At 45.0% G+C, this 17,648-nt stretch overlaps 1 protein-coding gene across 2 annotated transcripts in view; it reads left to right on the top strand.

Annotated features, from left to right (window-relative positions):
• Positions 1 to 17,648, top strand: part of IGFBPL1 (insulin like growth factor binding protein like 1) — a 73,358-nt gene that overhangs the window by 35,998 nt on the left and 19,712 nt on the right. For both annotated transcript variants that reach the window (XM_075338882.1, XM_075338877.1), the window contains exon 2: positions 13,308 to 13,417. In XM_075338882.1, coding sequence (XP_075194997.1) covers positions 13,308 to 13,417 — 110 coding nt within the window. The remainder of the gene's footprint in view (positions 1 to 13,307; positions 13,418 to 17,648) is intronic.

Genomic DNA, 17,648 nt, shown 5'->3' with positions numbered 1-17,648 from the left:
TAATAGTTTTCAAAGTTGGGGTGGGTCTTTTTTAGATTTGGCTATCTTAGGAGGATATCTGTTTGTGCAGGTAACTATTACTGTGCAGAATTATTAGCCAACTGAATAAAAACCAAATATATTCCATCTGACTTGTTTATTTTCACCAGGTAAACCAATATACAGTAACTGCACAAAATTTAGAACTAAACATTTCTGACATACAAAAACAAAACCCCAAAAAATTAGTGTTCAATATAGCCACCTTTTTATGATAACACTCAACAGCCTACCATGCATAGATCCTGTGTTAGTTACTTGATCTGTTTGCGATCAACATTGCGTGCAGCAGCCACCACAGCCTCCCTGACACTGTTCCGAGAGGTGTACTGTTTTCCCTTCCTGTAGATCTCACATTTTAAGAGGGATCACAGGTTCTCTATGGGGTTCAGATCAGGGGAACAAGGGGGCTATGTCATTACTTTTTCATCTTTTAGACCTTTATTGGCCAGCCACGCTGTGGAGTAGTTGGATGCATGTGATGGAGCATTGTCCTGCATGAAAATCATGTTTTTCTTGAACGATACCAACTTATTCCTGTACCACTGCTTGAAGAAGTTGTCTTACAGAAACATGCAGTATGTCTGGGAGTTGAGCTTCACTCCATCCTCATCCTGAAAAGGCACCACAAGTTCATCTTTGATGATACCAGCCCATACCAGTACCCCACCTCCACCTTGATGGCGTCGGAGTGGAGCTCTCTGCCCTTTATTGATCCAGCCTCTGGCCCATTCATCTGGCCCATCAAGAGTCACTCTCATGTCATCAGTCCATAAATCCTTTGAAAAATCAGTCTTAAGATATTTCTTGCCCAGTCTTGATGTTTTATCTTATGTTCCTTGTTCAAAGGTGGTCATTTTTCAGCCTTCCTTACCTTGGCCATTTCCCTGAGTATGGCTTTTTGATACTCCAGTAGCGTTGCAGCTCTGAAATATGGCTAAACTTGTGGCAAATGGCATCTTGGCAGCTTCACGCTTGATTTTCTTCAATTTATGGACAGTTATTTTGTGCTTTTTTTGCCCAACATGCTTGATTGTTCGGGGATCACGCATCAAAGTTTGGCAATTTCAAGACTGCTGCATCCCTCTGCAAGACATCTCACAATTTTGGACTTTTCAGAGCCCGTCAAATCTCTCTTCTGACCCATTTTGCCAAAGGAAAGGAAGTTGCCGAATAATTAAGCACACCTTATATAGGGTGTTGATGTCATTACACCACACCCCTCCTCATTACAGAGATGCACATCACTTGATTTACTTAATTGGTAGTTGGCTCTCAAGCCTATACAGCTTGGACTAGGACAACATGTATAAAAATTATCATGGGATCAAAATACTCATTTGCCTAATAAGGCTATGTGCACATGCTGCGTTTTTTTGACGCTTCGTTTTTGTGTGTTTTTGGCCGCTAAAAACGCACAAAAACGCACCCGTGGCAAAAAAAACGCAGCAAAAACGCATGCGTTTTTACCGCGATTCGGTGTGTTTTTGGCTGCATTTTGCTGCGTTTTTGATCTCTGCGTTTTTCTGCTTTTTTCCAATGCATTGCATGGGGGGAAAACGCAGAAAAACGGAGAAAAGAATTGACATGTCCATTTTTTTTTTTTAAGCTCAAAAACGCAGCTTAAAAATAATGTTATGCGCATACAGCAAAAATAAAAACTCATAGACTTTGCTGGGGAAGCAAAGTCATGCAGTTTTGAGACCAAAAACGCACCCGAAAAACGCGCAAAAACCCCGCAAAAAACGCACTGTGTGAACTTACCCTAATTCTGCACACAGTGTATAGTCCATAGGTCATTGAGGCTGTATGCAGTTGTTGACTTGTGGCAAACAGAAGAAGGGGACCTGACTGGAGATAGCGTGATCTCTGATTGTTTACCAAGACACAGAGCGAGAACAGTGTTGAGGCTAGAGATCTCAATGCCTGTCATTACAGAGCTTCAAGTTGAAATCCAACCTGTGGCTTGGCTTCAAGGAGAGAGCGATTTTTGCTATATGAAGCAATACTGTGGTTTAGCTGGAAATTGCGATCAGACAATCACATGTTCATGTACCATAAAGGGACTAATAAGTACAGTAAAAAAGTAGAGAAGAAAAAGTGTTAAAAATATAAAAAAAAAGACTACATCAAAGTTCAACTCATTAAAAATAAAGATAGTAAACAATACACATGGTATCGCTGTGTTCAATAAAGTATGCTCTATTGTGACGCCCCTGGACTATCAGGTCGTCACAGGGTACTGCACAAACTGCCCTTCTGTGCGGTATTCCACCTCCCTCTTGGTTCTGGATCCCTATCTTTGTGGTGTTGCCTCCAGCAGCAAATCAAATCCTAGATACACCCTGCACCACACCCACCAGGCACACCAGTGGATGGCTTGAGTGGAATAGAGTCGCCCACCTGGGGGGTCAGGGAGGGGAGGTGAGGAGTGTAGTCAGTTGAGAGTTGAGAGGAGTAGAGAGAGGAAGTCAGGAGCGGTGGCTCCTGGAGAAGTTATCTAGGTTGCAGACTGTGGTCTAAGCCTAGAGGAGTTGGACCCCCAGTCGCAGGGGATTGTGCAAGGTGTTTGGACCTGTCGAGGAGGACAGCCGGCAGCCTAGCACTGTCACCGGTCCGGGATTGAAGGCACGGTGGGTTACATGGACCCTAGGTCGGGGAGTAGCTTCAGGCAACCCGACAATTCACCTGAGGAGAACGGAGCCTTTATGATCTGTTCCAGAATCAGGGCACTAGCGCAACAAGGGGGATTGGACTTTCCAACCCAAAACGGTCCAGAAAATCCCAAGCATGAGCCCTGAGAGCAAGCTCCCACACTTAGTCACAGTGGGGAGCAGGGCCCGGCAAGTTCCATACTACCGGGCCATCAAGTTAAAGTTAAACTTAGTGCCAGGAGGCAGATCACGGATCACCAGGCAACACCACAGGGGATGGGACCCGGACGAGCTCCCCTCAGCGGCAGCGGTACTTAGAGAATTGGTTTACCTGGTTGTCAGCGTCTGCTTATGAACTGAGTGAGTACAAGAGTGACCCCTGCTTCCCACGGCACCACCACCATCCCCCACACCGAGTCCCGGAGCATGTCCCCTACCCGTGGGGGGCAACGACACCTTGCTGCCCTATCATATTTCATGTGGTGGGAAAAACATAAAATTTATGGCTCTTAGAAGAAAGTGAGGAAAATTAAAAACGGAAAAATGGAAATTGGCCATGTCAGGAAGGGGTTAAAATATGCTCTTGGCCAGCAGTTGGTGACAGTGTAACGGGGTGCCAGGGGTGCCTTGGGGGTTGTAGTCGTGGCCCCTTTTTCTAGCAGGCTTACCCCCGGCTCCGCCGTCACTACTGGGACAGGGGATTGTTCTGTGGGGCAGAGTGTGGTGGAAAAGAGCATACTTTCAGCTGATGGAAGACTCTTCAGGCAGGGATCAGATAAACCAAACGACACCTTTATTGCACAGAGTTTCACAGACAGCTCAATGCACGGATTTTGCAGTGCACGGTCACAATTCCTGTCCGGGGAAATCTTTCCTTGTTGTCTCCTCTAGTGGGGATGTGCCCGGCTACTCCACTTCACCTAGGCTCCCACTCCGGCTAACACAGACTGGACCCACACCATTTCTGCTTCACCCTTGAGGACACTTCTCTTCTTCCCTTCTTTCTTTCTTTCTTTCTGCCCACTCAGCTCCACACTCTGCCCCTGGCTGTTCCTTCTCCCCATCCCGGAATCAACTGACTTCAACACACACACACACTTCTCTCTCTAAGCTGCCGGCTCCTCCTCTCTCCTGCCCTGTTTCTATGGGGACAGCCGTCCCACCCGGGCTCTAGGGGAAAACCCACTGCACAGTAAAAACATGTTTATTAATAACATCAACAGTAACTACCCCAGAGTGAGGTATCTTCAGGGGGAAACTGCACCTCCTTGTAAGGGGTCTGCCCACCCCTTACAACAGTATGTGTTTTATTGAAGTATTTCATAAAGGCAGAAAGACACTAAATGGTCAGCACCAACCTACGTTTTGATATGTTACATTTGAAATTAAATAATGTGCATAATACATGTGAATAACGCCCTATGTGTTTATCCTGCTTTTGGGAGTAGTGCACGTCTTTTGTTCTATTATATGGACATAAAGATCTGTTATACTTCCTAAATGTTAACAGTTAAGAAATATTGCAAACACAAAATCCTATACAGGATAAATACAAATATTTAAATATGTACATGTTGCATGATAACCTGCTTCTTGCACCAAATGCTGGCACTGGGATATACCATATTTTTCGGATTATAAGACACACTTTTCCTCCCAAAAATTTGGGAGGAAAATGAAGGGTGCGTCTTAAAATCTGAATGTAGCTTACCAGGTGGTGATTGAGAGGGGTCACAGGAGGCAGGGGCTCTGTGCGGTGACCGGCAGAGCTGCAGTGGCCGGCGTAGCTTCTGTGGTCGTCGGCCGCTGGCAAAGCTACTGTGGTCGACGGCGTCCGGGGCACCTGCTGTGGTCGGCAGTGGCCAGGGCACCTGCTGTGGTCGGCGGCGGCCGAGGCACCTTCTGTGGTCGGCAGCGGCCAGGGCACTGGCTGTGGTCGGTGGCTGGTGCACCTGCTGTGGTTTGCGGCGGCCGGAGCACCTGCTGTGGTCGGCGGTGGCCGAGGCACCTTCTGTGGTTGGCGGCGGCCAGGGCACTTGCTGTGGTCGGCAGCTGTCGGGGCACCTGCTGTGGCTGCCGGCGGCCGGTGAAGCTACTGTGGTTGGCGGCGGCCGACGCACCTGCAGTGGTCGGCGGCTGGTGCACCTGCTGTGCTCGGTGACAGCCGGGGCACCTGCTGTGGTCGGCGGCAGCCAGCGAGATACAAGCCATTCTGACAATGTCAGTGGTCATGACTTTAAATAATGGCACCCAGAGTCCGCGCGTGCGCAGATGGAGCTCTTAGCTCAAGAGCTCCATCTGCACACGCACTGCATCCGGGCGCCATTTGTTTGAAGCCCTCACCACCGACATCTTTAGAATAACTCGTCCCTCACCGCCCCCTCACAGAACCGAGCCAGCACCGGGCAGACCCTGCAGAAAGCAGAGCCACCATGGGGGCAGAGCAGAGCTAGCATGGGGCAGAGCAGAGCCAGCACAGGGCAAGGCAGAGCCAGCATGGGGCAGAGCAGAGCCAGCACGGAGCAGAGCAGAGCCAGCACGGAGCAGAGCCAGGACAGAACAGAGCAGCACAGAACAGAGCCAGCGCGGAGCAGAGCCTGCAGCCCCAGCACAGCGGTAAGACACCACCGTATTATAAAACAGACCCCATATATTTTTTTTTACCTTTTTTTCCTCTGAATTTGGGGTGCGTCTTATAATCCATTGCGTAAAGCAAAAAATACGGTAACCCATATGAATCTAATACAGTATCCAGTGATTATAAATGAGATCAGCAGTAAGATTGTGCAAAAAGTGGTATGTGTATAGTCACCATGGTAAGTCGGTTCATAAGAAAAGCATCATATGGGCATGAGGACCCCACATATGTATCACCCCCAGAGGTGGCTTCCCCAGAGGTTTCATTGTGTCCGCCAAACCCTTCCTAAAGAGTGCCCCAAGAGCATCATCATTCCACATAGTGAGGACAGCCCACTTTCTAAACTTCTGACAAAATAGTTCAGCTGAATCCTGACCCTGGGACAAGGCCAACAAGGCGCTCTCAGGTTGATCAACAACATTAGGTTCATCATACAACAATCCCAGGGCCTAAAAAAAAGAATCCACATTATCAAGAGCAGGATCTCCAGGAACCAAAGAAAAGGCCCAGTCCTGAGGATCACCGCACAAAAAGAAATAACAATCTTGACCTGCTACACAGAACTCCCTGAGGTCTTAATGAAAAAAATAATTTACAATTATTTTTAAAATTCAAAAATTTAGCTCTATCCCCCGAGAATAGTTCAAGAATAGGGATTTTAGGTTCTAATACAGGACTCTGAGTAAGATAAGCAGATATTCCCTGAACCTCAGCAGCAAGGTGACTAACAAGATCAGCTAGCTGATCAATATCCATGATAACAGAAGATCTCCTACATGACCCAGAGAAAAAGAGGAAAAATAAACAGAATAAAAAAAAATAATTCCCTTCTTTTGAGTACCTATTTTTTGTGTGGCCAGTGATAATGTTATGGTTGGAAGACCACAAAAGATCTTGCAAAAAAACGTTAAAAACATATAGAAGATAATGCACCAGAGTAGTTGGAAACTTAGCTGGCTGCAATCCTCTGACTATACAAACACAACTAGAAGTATCGGTGGAGCATTCCTAACAAACCTATACGCCTCTTCACCGCCGGAGAACTAACCAACCTCAAAGATGAAATGAGGAATCCTGACTTGCCTCAGAACAGCCCCAAAGGAAAGTCAAAAGCCCCCAACATATAATGACGGTGATGTAAGAAAAAACAACACACAGATGGTAGATATAGAATTAAGTAATGTGAGGCCCTACTAGCTAGATAAAAAAGTATTGGATAGATTGCTGGTTGCAGCCAATAAAAACCCTGAAAAGGCCAACACCAGATTATCAAAAATTCCCTTAAAAGATCATACAATCTTTCCTCCCACTATATCAGGAACTCTTGTGCAAATACATTTAAATAGAAATTCAAATATAATAGAAAAGATCTTTACTACAAAAAACACGAGATACAAAAATACAAACTCCAGATAAGACAGGGAGCAAAACTCCCTTTCTTGTTGGGAATAAATCGTCCTCCAAAAACAGTGCGGGAAGAGCTCTTATTCACATGCAAGAAACAAAACGGAATATTGTCAAACACAGCTTTAGAAAAAGACATAGATTAAGCAGAAACGCCCATCAGTGCAAATTCAGCCTTTAACCAAGCGCAGACTAAGAGAAAAAACCCTCACAAGGAAAAACCACTGAGATTGCACAGTTCCCATAAACTGCAAAAAAAAGGACAGAAATATGCATGAGAACTAATTAAATCTCAGGAAGAAAAAACAAAAATATTTATCAAGCATAGCTGCAGACTCAGGATGACATGGAAACAAAACCGATGTAAAGGAACGAAAGGTCGCTGTAGAAATCATTCCTGCAGAATCCAAAAAGAGCAGAAAAAAAGCAAAAACAGACACTACAGAGAAAGGAAAAAAGCCTAAAGACTGGAGGAGAAACTTCAGGACATCTTCACGTGGAGCAGAAACAATTATCACCGGAAAAGACTAGACAGAGACTGCCTTCCTATATCCCCCCAGGCTGGACTCCATAGGTTCCCTGAAACAGCAGTCATCTCCCACACCTCTCTGAGCGACAGATGCAGAATCAGATTCACTACCAGCACTAGCCACCAGAGGTAACCCAGAAACACTCCTGGGAACAGCACCATATCTGATGATAGTCACAACAGTTCAGTGGTTAGGTTAGTCTAATATACAGTCCCTAGCAGAAGTTTTGTCGCTTATCCATGAATGTAAATAATAGCTTATACCTGACTTTAAATTCATCCATTGGTTTCATAAATTACTCTTTTGAAAGCTGAAACCCTTTTAAATTTGGTTTAGGTTATGAAAATAAAGTTGCTGCAAAGCTGAAATATTGATCATTTAATGTACACAGAAAGGTTAGATTTTGGCAAGACAAAAGTTCTGTCGCCCACAGAAAGTAATGTGAAATTCAAACAAATAATTAACTTCTAATACAAAGATATGTTGCATAACATTGGTGAATGACGTTGTGGTGCTATTTTAGCCATATTTAATATTTTGTGTGACTTTCATGAGCTTGAAGGACTGCATCCATGCAGTTCAACAATGATTCATTCAATTTATTGATGAAGTCATCAGGAATAGCAAAGAATGCAGTCTTACATGCCTCCCAAAGTGTATCTAGATTCTTGGGTTTTGTCTTCAAAGCTTCCTCTTTCATCCTACCCCAAACATGCTCAATGAAGTTCATGTCTGGTGACTGGGCTGGCAATTCCTTAAACACCTTGATCTTATTTGCCAGGAGGAACTTTGTTGTAGAGATGGATGTATGAGATGGAGCACCATCTTGCTGCAGAATTTGACCCCTTTTATGATTGGGAATGCAAGAGGTAGCTAATACGTCTTGATATTTTATGCTATTGATATTCCCTTCCACGTTGCAAATGTTTTGCACACCCCCATACTGAATATTACCCAAGACCATGATCTTTCCACCACCAAACTTAACTGTTTTCTAAATCTATACGAGCTCCAGTAGGTCTCCTGCAGTATTTGCGGCGACTGTGGTGTAATTCAACTGAAGATTCATCAGAGAAATCCACCTTCTGCCACTTTTCCAGGGTCCATCTGTTTAGCAGGCTGTGGGACTTGGCAAATGCCACGAGGTTTTTTAATTGCTTTTTGTTTAGTGCTAGCTTCTGGGCACTGATTCGACCATGGAAGCCATTTTGAGACAGAATCCTACAAACTGTTTTAGTTGACAAAGGGACTTGAGGTGACCAAGCCTTTTGGAGCTCTGCTGCAGTGGACGAGGGGCTGGCTTTGGATTTTCTAACCAACAAATGTTCCTCCTGAGCAGTTGTCTTGTGGGGTCTGCCAGACCTGAGCTTGTTAAAAACATATCCAGTCTCTTCAAATCTTTTTTTAATTCTTTGTACTTGACGCTGAGACACATTAAAGGTGCCATCCACCTTGCAGGGGATCTGGTCTTCAACCTCTTAATAATCAAGGCTTTGGTCGCATGGTGGATTTTTGGCATGTTGTCAGAGGTCAAGTTGCAGTTCAAGTGAAGGTCTGGGGTGCTGGGTTTCTTTTTATACACACACACACTTCAACCTCTTAATAATCAAGGCTTTGGTCGCATGGTGGATTTTTGGCATGTTGTCAGAGGTCAAGTTGCAGTTCAAGTGAAGGTTTGGGGTGCTGGGTTTCTTTTTATACACACACACACACACACACACACACACACACTAATTAAGAGATCATTTAGTGAGCACAGGTAAAAAAAAATAAAAAATCTTTATTTTTATATAGCGCTAATATATTCCGCAGCGCTTTACATACATCAGGAACGCCCATTGGGGCTCACAATCTAAACTCCCTATTTGTATGTCTTTGGAGTATGGGAGGAAACCAGAGGAAACCCACGCAAACACGGGGAGAACTTACAAACTCCTTGCAGATGTTGTCCTTGATGGAATTCGAACCCAGGACCCCAGCGCTGCAAGGCTGCAGTGCTAACCACTGAGCCACCGTGCCGCCCTAGTGAGGATATAAACAAGGTGAGGATATCCAGGGGAGGATATAAACAAGGATATAAACAAGGATTGGGTGCATTATATGACAAGGCGACAAAACCTTTATCTTGCCGAAATCTGACCTTTCTGTGTTCATTAAATGATCAACATTTCAGCTTTGCAACAACTTTATTTTCATAACCTAAACCAAATTTGGGAGGGTTTCAGCTTTCAAAGAGTAATTTATAAAACCAATGGATGAATTTAAAGTCATGTTATAAGCTTTTATTTACATAACATGGATAAGCGACAGAACTTCTGTCAGGGACTGTGTAAAGCTGTGTGTGTGTGTGTGTGTGTGTGTGTGTCTGTGTGTGTCCGCTAAAGGAATCTGCATCATCACATCTACAATCACGAAATTTTGCACAGTCACCCCATGTGACTCAGGGGACGTCAGACTATGCTTTGAGGGGGAAATTTAACCCTGCGCTTTACAGTTACTCTCCTAAAAAACCTGCTTCCATTAAAATCAATGGATCTGCGAGCTATAGGTTATTAATAGGAGGAGTAATTGGTTGCTACAGGAACAAAATAAATTGTTAGTATAAGAAGCTTATGTGTGATGTAATAAGATGTCGGTGGTGAGACAGATAGAGAGAGACAGAAAGACAGACATAGGCACAGACAGAGTAAGAGGCAGACAGGGAAAGAGACAGACAGACACAGACAGACAGGGAAAGAGACAGAGAGAGAGAGAGACACAGACAGTCAAAGAGACAGAGGCAGACAGACACAGACAGACAGGGAAAGAGACAAGCAGACAGGGAAAGAGACAGACAGAGAGACAGACAGGGAAAGAGACAGGGAAAGAGACAGAGACAGTGAAAAAGACAGAGTGGGAAAAAGACAGAGACAGGGAAAAAGACAGAGACAGGGAAAAAGACAGAGACAGGGAAAGAGACAGATAGGGAAAGAGACAAAAACGGAAAGAGACAAAAACAGGGGAAGAGACAGCGACAAGGAAAGAGACAGGGAAAGAGACAGAAAGAGAGAGAGACACAGACAGTCAAAGAGACAGAGGCAGACAGACACAGACAGACAGGGAAAGAGACAAGCAGACAGGGAAAGAGACAGACAGAGAGACAGACAGGGAAAGAGACAGGGAAAGAGACAGAGACAGTGAAAAAGACAGAGTGGGAAAAAGACAGAGACAGGGAAAAAGACAGAGACAGGGAAAGAGACAGATAGGGAAAGAGACAAAAACGGAAAGAGACAAAAACAGGGGAAGAGACAGCGACAAGGAAAGAGACAGGGAAAGAGACAGAGACAAGGAAAGAGAAAGGGAATGGGACACAGACAAGGAAAGAGACAGGAAAAGAGACAGATGGGGAAAGAGACAGATGAGGAAAGAGACAGAGGGGGAAAGAGACAGACGGGGAAAGAGAAAGACGGGGAAAGACACAGATGGGGAAAGACACAGACCTGGGACAAGACAGATATAGAATGAAACAGATCTGGAACGAGACATACCGGGGAAAGAGACAGATGGGGAAAGAGACAGACCTGGAACGAGACAGACCTGGAACTAGACAGGCAGGGAAAGAGACTGACAGACAGACACAGAGATAGAGACAGACAGGCACAGACCGACACAGAGATAGAGGGAGACAGACAAACAGAGATATAGACACAGACAGACAGACATAGACAGACATAGATAGAGACAGAGACACACATGGATAGAGACAGATACACAGACAGACAGAGACAGACAAGGAAAGAGACAGACAGCGAAAGACACAGACAGAGAAAGACACAGACACAGACAGGGAAAGAGACAGCTAGAGAGACAGACAGAGAGACAGACAGATACAGACAGACATACAGAGACAGACACAGAGAAAGACACACAGAGACAGACACATAGACATACAGACAGAGAGATAGACACTGACAGACAGAGACTGGAAGAAAGGCAGAGACACAATTAATATCCTGGGCAACGCTCAGGTACTATTTATTATTATTATTATTATTTATTTATAGAGCACCATTAATTCCATGGTGCTGTACATGAGAGGGGGGGTTACATACAAAATACGTATACAAGTTACAGTAGACAGACTAGTACAGAGGGAAGAGGGCCCTACCCTTGCGGGCTTACATTCTATAGGATTATGGGGAGGAGACAATAGGTGGGGTGTAGGTCAGGCGACATTATTTTGTATTACAGTAATACATTTGTATAACTACAGTAATTATTTTTGGGTTGTGGAACAAATTGTCTGTGTTTCAATTATTTCCTATGGGAAAATTTGCTTTGATATAAGAATAACTTGGTTTAAGAGCAAACTCCCGAAACCAATTATGCTCGTAATCCAAGGTACTACAGTTAGTGCTTTATATACCGGACAGTTCTAAATACATAATTGAGTGAATTACTTGATCTGAATGTTGGTGGGCAAAGATGGACTCAGTAATCAGAAACACCCAGGTCCACATGTGCTGGACACATTATCATGACATATTATGCCTTCTATTGTATGTGAATAACCTACTTCCATATCCAAATGATCATAGGTATTAAATAAATAGGGAATTATTAAACATACATTGTTCTACTTTCAAAAATTACCATCATTATATAAAAGTTGTTCTGCTACAAAATGGCTGCAATTACCAAACATGAATTGTTATATATATATATATATATATATATATATATATATATATATATATATATACATGAAATTGGCAACTTTCAAAAGGCATAAGTAATGTTATTCCAAACTGGTAGTGATTAGAGGACATTGATTATGCTACTCCAGAATGGATAAAAATACATACATATTATGCTACTCCAAAATTAGAATTATATATTGTTCTTCTCTAAAATGGCGGCACCAAGCATCAGTATATTATTGAAAAATGGCCACAATTATTGGAGAGATGCAACCTGAAAATGGCCACTATCAATAACCATATATAGTACTACTTCAAACTGGTGGAGAACAGTATATTATTCTACTGCAAAATGGCAGTACATATGTACATATGTATTGTATACTGTACACATGTAATCCAGAAAAAAAGATCCAACACAAAGTCCAGGGAATAATAGATATAAAAATCGGAGTTTTATTCTAAATCCTTAAAAAGTCCATCATTAGGCCATCCAAACATATTCACAGCATGTGTATCAATTTGCATTTGTGGATACAGTATTGTACTTTCTTTTTGCTAACCAGTGCAGCACATTGCTTGTATTGTACCTCTCACACACCAACAATTCTATTGTAAGGTAATGTGCAGTTTAATTTGCTTTATATGTTTTTTACTGTACAGTATTTTGTATTAGTGTAGTGTAATAATTTTATATGAACACAGTACATTATTTTGTATTACAGTAATACATTTGTATAACTACAGTAATTATTTTTGGGTTGTGGAACAAATTGTCTGTGTTTCAATTATTTCCTATGGGAAAATTTGCTTTGATATAAGAATAACTTGGTTTAAGAGCAAACTCCCGAAACCAATTATGCTCGTAATCCAAGGTTCCACTGTATATCTATTTAATAATGTTTACAGTTTGCATTGTAAAATCTGATGACTGATGTCATTTAACACGTAATAATTCTGCTTGGAAAACCATATCCTCTACTTCCCGTGAGTGATGATTTAGCATTCTATTAACAGGATGAAGAATGTAAGATTTTGTTTTCTCACTGCATATACACAGCTGTGGAGCTGTATATAGAGGATGTCAACAGTTTAAGGCATAGAGAGATTTCAGATCCTAAAATAACACAAGAATAATGACTTCTATGTCAGAGCATGACTGTTATGGGCAAGCGGCAATAGCCTGCCTGTCACCACTCATCTCCAATGTTATCCCTACTTCATCTTTGTTGGCAACAGACACTTTTAATCATAGTTTTTAAAAAAAAAATGTCAGGCTGCACAGTCCTCTGTAAAATAAGACTTGATTTCAGCCTGTGTGTCAGTATATGCCCCATAATGGTTATATTTCTCTTCCTTTTAGCTCCTGTGATTACGGTGGCACCCAAAAAGATTCACAATGTAACCGGAGCTCAGGTTTACTTATCTTGTGAAGTTAAGGCAATTCCAACTCCCAGCATCTCCTGGAGAAAGGTAAATGGGGGATTATTACCCTCAGTGCTTAGGGGTACTTCTCACATAGCGAGATCGCTGCTGAGTCACGGTTTTGGTGACGCAGCAGTGACCTCATTAGCAATCTCGCTGTGTGTGACACTGAGCAGAGATCTGGCCCTTGCTGTGAAATCGCTGCTCGTTACACACAGTGCTGATTCATTTTTTGGACGTTGCTCTCCCGCTGTGCAGAACACATCGATGTGTTTGACAGCGAGAGAGCAACGATGTGAATGTGCAGGGAGCTGGCGTCTGGCAGCCTGCGGTAAGCTGTAACCAAGGTAAATATCGGGTAACCAAGTAAAGTGTTTTGCTTGGTTACCCGATATTTACCTTGGTTACTAGTGTCCACCACTCTCAGGCTGCCAGTGTCGGCTCCCTGCACACGTAGCCGGAGTACACATCGGGTAAATAAGCAAAGCGGTTTGCTTATTAACCCGATGTGTACTCTGGCTACGAGTGCAGGGAGCCAGCGCTAAGCGTTGTGCGCTGGTAACCAAGATAAATATCGGGTAACCAAGCGCTTGGTTACCCGATATTTACCTTAGTTGTCAAGCGCAGCATCGCTTCCACGCGTCGCTGGGGGCTGGTCACTAGTCGCTTGTGAGATCTGCCTGATTGACAGCTCACCAGCGACCATGTGGCGACGCACCAGCGATCCTGACCAGGTCAGATTGCTGGTGGGATCGCTGGAGCGTCGCTAAAGTGTGACGGTACCCTTACTGACAGCGGACAACAACATTTTACAATTTATAGATATAGTTAACCTATGTAAAAGTCACTTTGGAAATATATTGTCTGATATTGATCCAAAATTACAGACTGTATTGTCACCTCAAGCTGCAATCATGTTTCTGCAGACTTCAGAGCTGAACTCTCCAACTATGGTCACCAAGAGATAAGAAACAGCACAACTGTGAATGAAAATAATATGACATAAGGGACTGAGCATGGAAGATAAATAATAGGACTATGTTTGTGTGTGTGCACACATATATACTGTATCTACATACACTACAGTTTAAACGTTTGGGGTCACCCAGACAATTTTGTCTTTTCCATGAAAAATCATACTTTTATTTGTCAAATGAGTTGCATAATGAATAGAAGATATAGTCCAGACATTGACTGGCTTAGAAATAATAATTTTTACTTGAAATAATAATTTTCTCCTTCAGTCTTTGCTTTCGTCACAGAAATGTGGAAATATTTCACCCCTTGCTTCCAGAAGACCCTCCCACAAGTTGGATTAGCTTGATGGACACCTTTTGAGTACCATACGGTCAAGCTGGTCCTACAACAGCTCAAAAGGGGTTGAGATCTGGTGACTGGGCTGGACACTCCGTTAGATAGAATACCAGCTGCCTGGTTCTTCCCTAAATAGTTTATGCATCATTTGGAGGTGTGCTTTCGGTCATTGTCCTGTTGTAGGATGAAATTGGCTTCAATCAAGCGCTGTCCATAGGGTATGGCATGGCATTGCAAAATGGAGTAAGGCGGGCTGTTACCGATGCTGCAGCGATAGTCCCGCCCCCGTCGCACGTTCGATATATAGTGAAAGCTGCCGTAGCGATTATTATCGCTACGGCAGCTTTACACGCACATACCTGCCGTGCGACGTCCCTCTGGCCGGCGACCCGCCTCCTTCCTTAGGGGGCGGGCCGTGCGGCGTCACAGTGACGTCACACGGCAGGCGGCCAATTGAAGTGGAGGGGCGGAGATGAGCAGGATGTAAACATCCCGCCCACCTCCGTCCTTCTCATTGCAGCCGGGAGGCAGGTAAGGTGAAGTTCCTCGCTCCTGCGGCTTCATACACAGCGATGTGTGCGGCCGCAGGAACGAGGAACTACATCGTACCTGTCGCTCCCCCGGCATTATGGAAATGTCGGAGGCTGCAGCGATGATACGATGACGACGATTTTGCGCTCGTTCATCGTATCATCTAGGATTTACACACTACGACATCGCAAGTGACGCCGGATGTGCGTCACTTTCGATTTGACCCCACCGACATCGCACCTGCGATGTCGTAGTGTGCAAAGCCCGCCTAATAGTCTTCCTTATTCAAAATCCCTTTTACCCTGTACAAATCTCCCACTTTACCAGCACCAAAGCAACCCCAGACAATCACATTACCTCCACCATGCTTGACAGATGACGTCAGGCACTCTTCCAGCATCTTTTAGTTGTTCTGCGTCTCACAAATGTTCTTCTGTATGATCCAAACACCTCAAACTTCGATTTGTCTGTCCATAACACTTTTTCAATCTTCCTCTGTCCAATGTCTGTGTTCTTTTGCCCATAGTAATCTTTTCCTTTTATTAGTCAGTCTGAGATATGACTTTTTCTTTGCCACTCTGCCCTGAAAGCCAGCATCCTGGAGTCGCCTCTTCACTGTAGACTAGAGATGAGCGATGTTCGAGGTTCGAGGTTCGCCAATTTCATGTTCGAGTGATTTTGGGGGTGCTCGAGATCGAACTCGAGCTTTTTGCTAAAAGCTCAACAGTTCGAGTTACGTTCGAGAACAGTTCGATCAACAAAAGCAGGGCTTTTTACAGCTACAGTGTGCAGGGAGCCATCACTGGCAGCCTGCGGTAAGCTGGTAACCAATGTAAATATCGGGTATGCAAGCAAAGCGCTTTGGTTAGTAACCCGATATTTACCCTGGTTACGTATGCAGGGAGACGACACTTCCCCGCTTGGCTCCGCCCCCTCCTACACTCGGCATGTACACACACACACACTCACACTCACCTGTCCCCAGCCATGCAGTCCCCGGCACTGACGTCCTCAGTGCCACATGGCCCCGCCAGACTCCACTCACCTCGCACTCCGCCACCTGCACACATGGCCCTGCTAGGCTCCACCCACTTCGCACTCCGCCGCCTGCATACATGGCCCCGCTAGGCTCCACCCACCTTGCACTCCGCACACATGGCCCCGCTCGGCTCCACCTACCTTGAACTCCGCACACATTACCCTGCTTGGGTTCACCGACCTCACACTCCGCACACATTACCCCGCTTGGCTCCACCCACCTCGCACTCCACACATATTACCCCGCTAGGTTCCACCCACCTCGCTCTTCGCACACATTACCCCGCTTGGCTCCACCCACCTCGCACGCTGAACACATTACCCCGCTAGGTTCCACCCACTTCGCACTCCGCACACATTACCCCGCTTGACTCCACTCACCTCGCACTCTGCACACATTACCCTGCTTGGCTCCACCCACTTCGCACTCCGCACACATTACCTTGCTTGGCTCCACCCACCTCACACTCTGCACACATTGCCTCGCTTGGCTCCACCCACCTCGCACTCCGCACACATGGCCCCACTTGGCTCTACCCACCTCACACTCAGCACATATTACCTCACTTGGCTCCACCCACCTCACACTCCACACACATTACCTCACTTGGCTCCACCCACCTCACACTCCACACTCATTGCCTCGCTTGGCTCCACCCACCTTGGACTTCACTCACATTACCCTGCTTGGCTCCACCCACCTCGCACTCCGCACACATTACCCTGCTCAGCTTATCTGCATTGATGAAGTCCCGCCCTTTCAACCTCAGCGCTGTCACTGTCCTCCATGGCCGCCGCTTGTCACATCTCCTCCTCTCGCTGCCGACCCGAGACTGTGATTAGCGGTGACGTCACAGGCTCCCGCGATACTTGGCTGTGAAGGCGGTGGTCATTGAAATCAGTAACAGCTCTGCTATGAGCAGTGCAGGAGATCGTCACCGCAGGTAATGTACCTCGCTCCTGACAGCAGCACTTGTCATGCCCTGCAGTGACCTGGGCTGACCTATTGATGTTAGCTCAGGTCACTGGATTGCTCTCCCAGCCAATGGGAAACATTCTGTTCTTCATTGACTGGGACAGTGACTATGGTATGGATCGTCATGGGAACCCCTTAGATTATACCAGACCTGGATTTGTTTTTCTTTCTAATAAATTGGTGAAAGAGGGAATGTATTGGGGAGTGTTTTTTCAAATAAAAATGTGTTTGTCGTCTATTTTTATTTTATTACTGACTGGGTTGGTGATGTCTGGTATCTGATAGACGCCTGACCTCACAAACCCCAGGGCTTCATGCCAGGTGACATTACACATCTGGTATTAACCCCATATATTACCCCATTTGCCACCACACCAGGGCACGGGATGAGCTGGGGCGAAGCACCAGGATTGGCGCATC

This window comes from Anomaloglossus baeobatrachus, chromosome 1, assembly GCF_048569485.1.
Source record: "Anomaloglossus baeobatrachus isolate aAnoBae1 chromosome 1, aAnoBae1.hap1, whole genome shotgun sequence".
Taxonomy (NCBI): domain Eukaryota; kingdom Metazoa; phylum Chordata; class Amphibia; order Anura; family Aromobatidae; genus Anomaloglossus; species Anomaloglossus baeobatrachus.
This window is presented reverse-complemented; position numbering and strand designations above follow the sequence as displayed.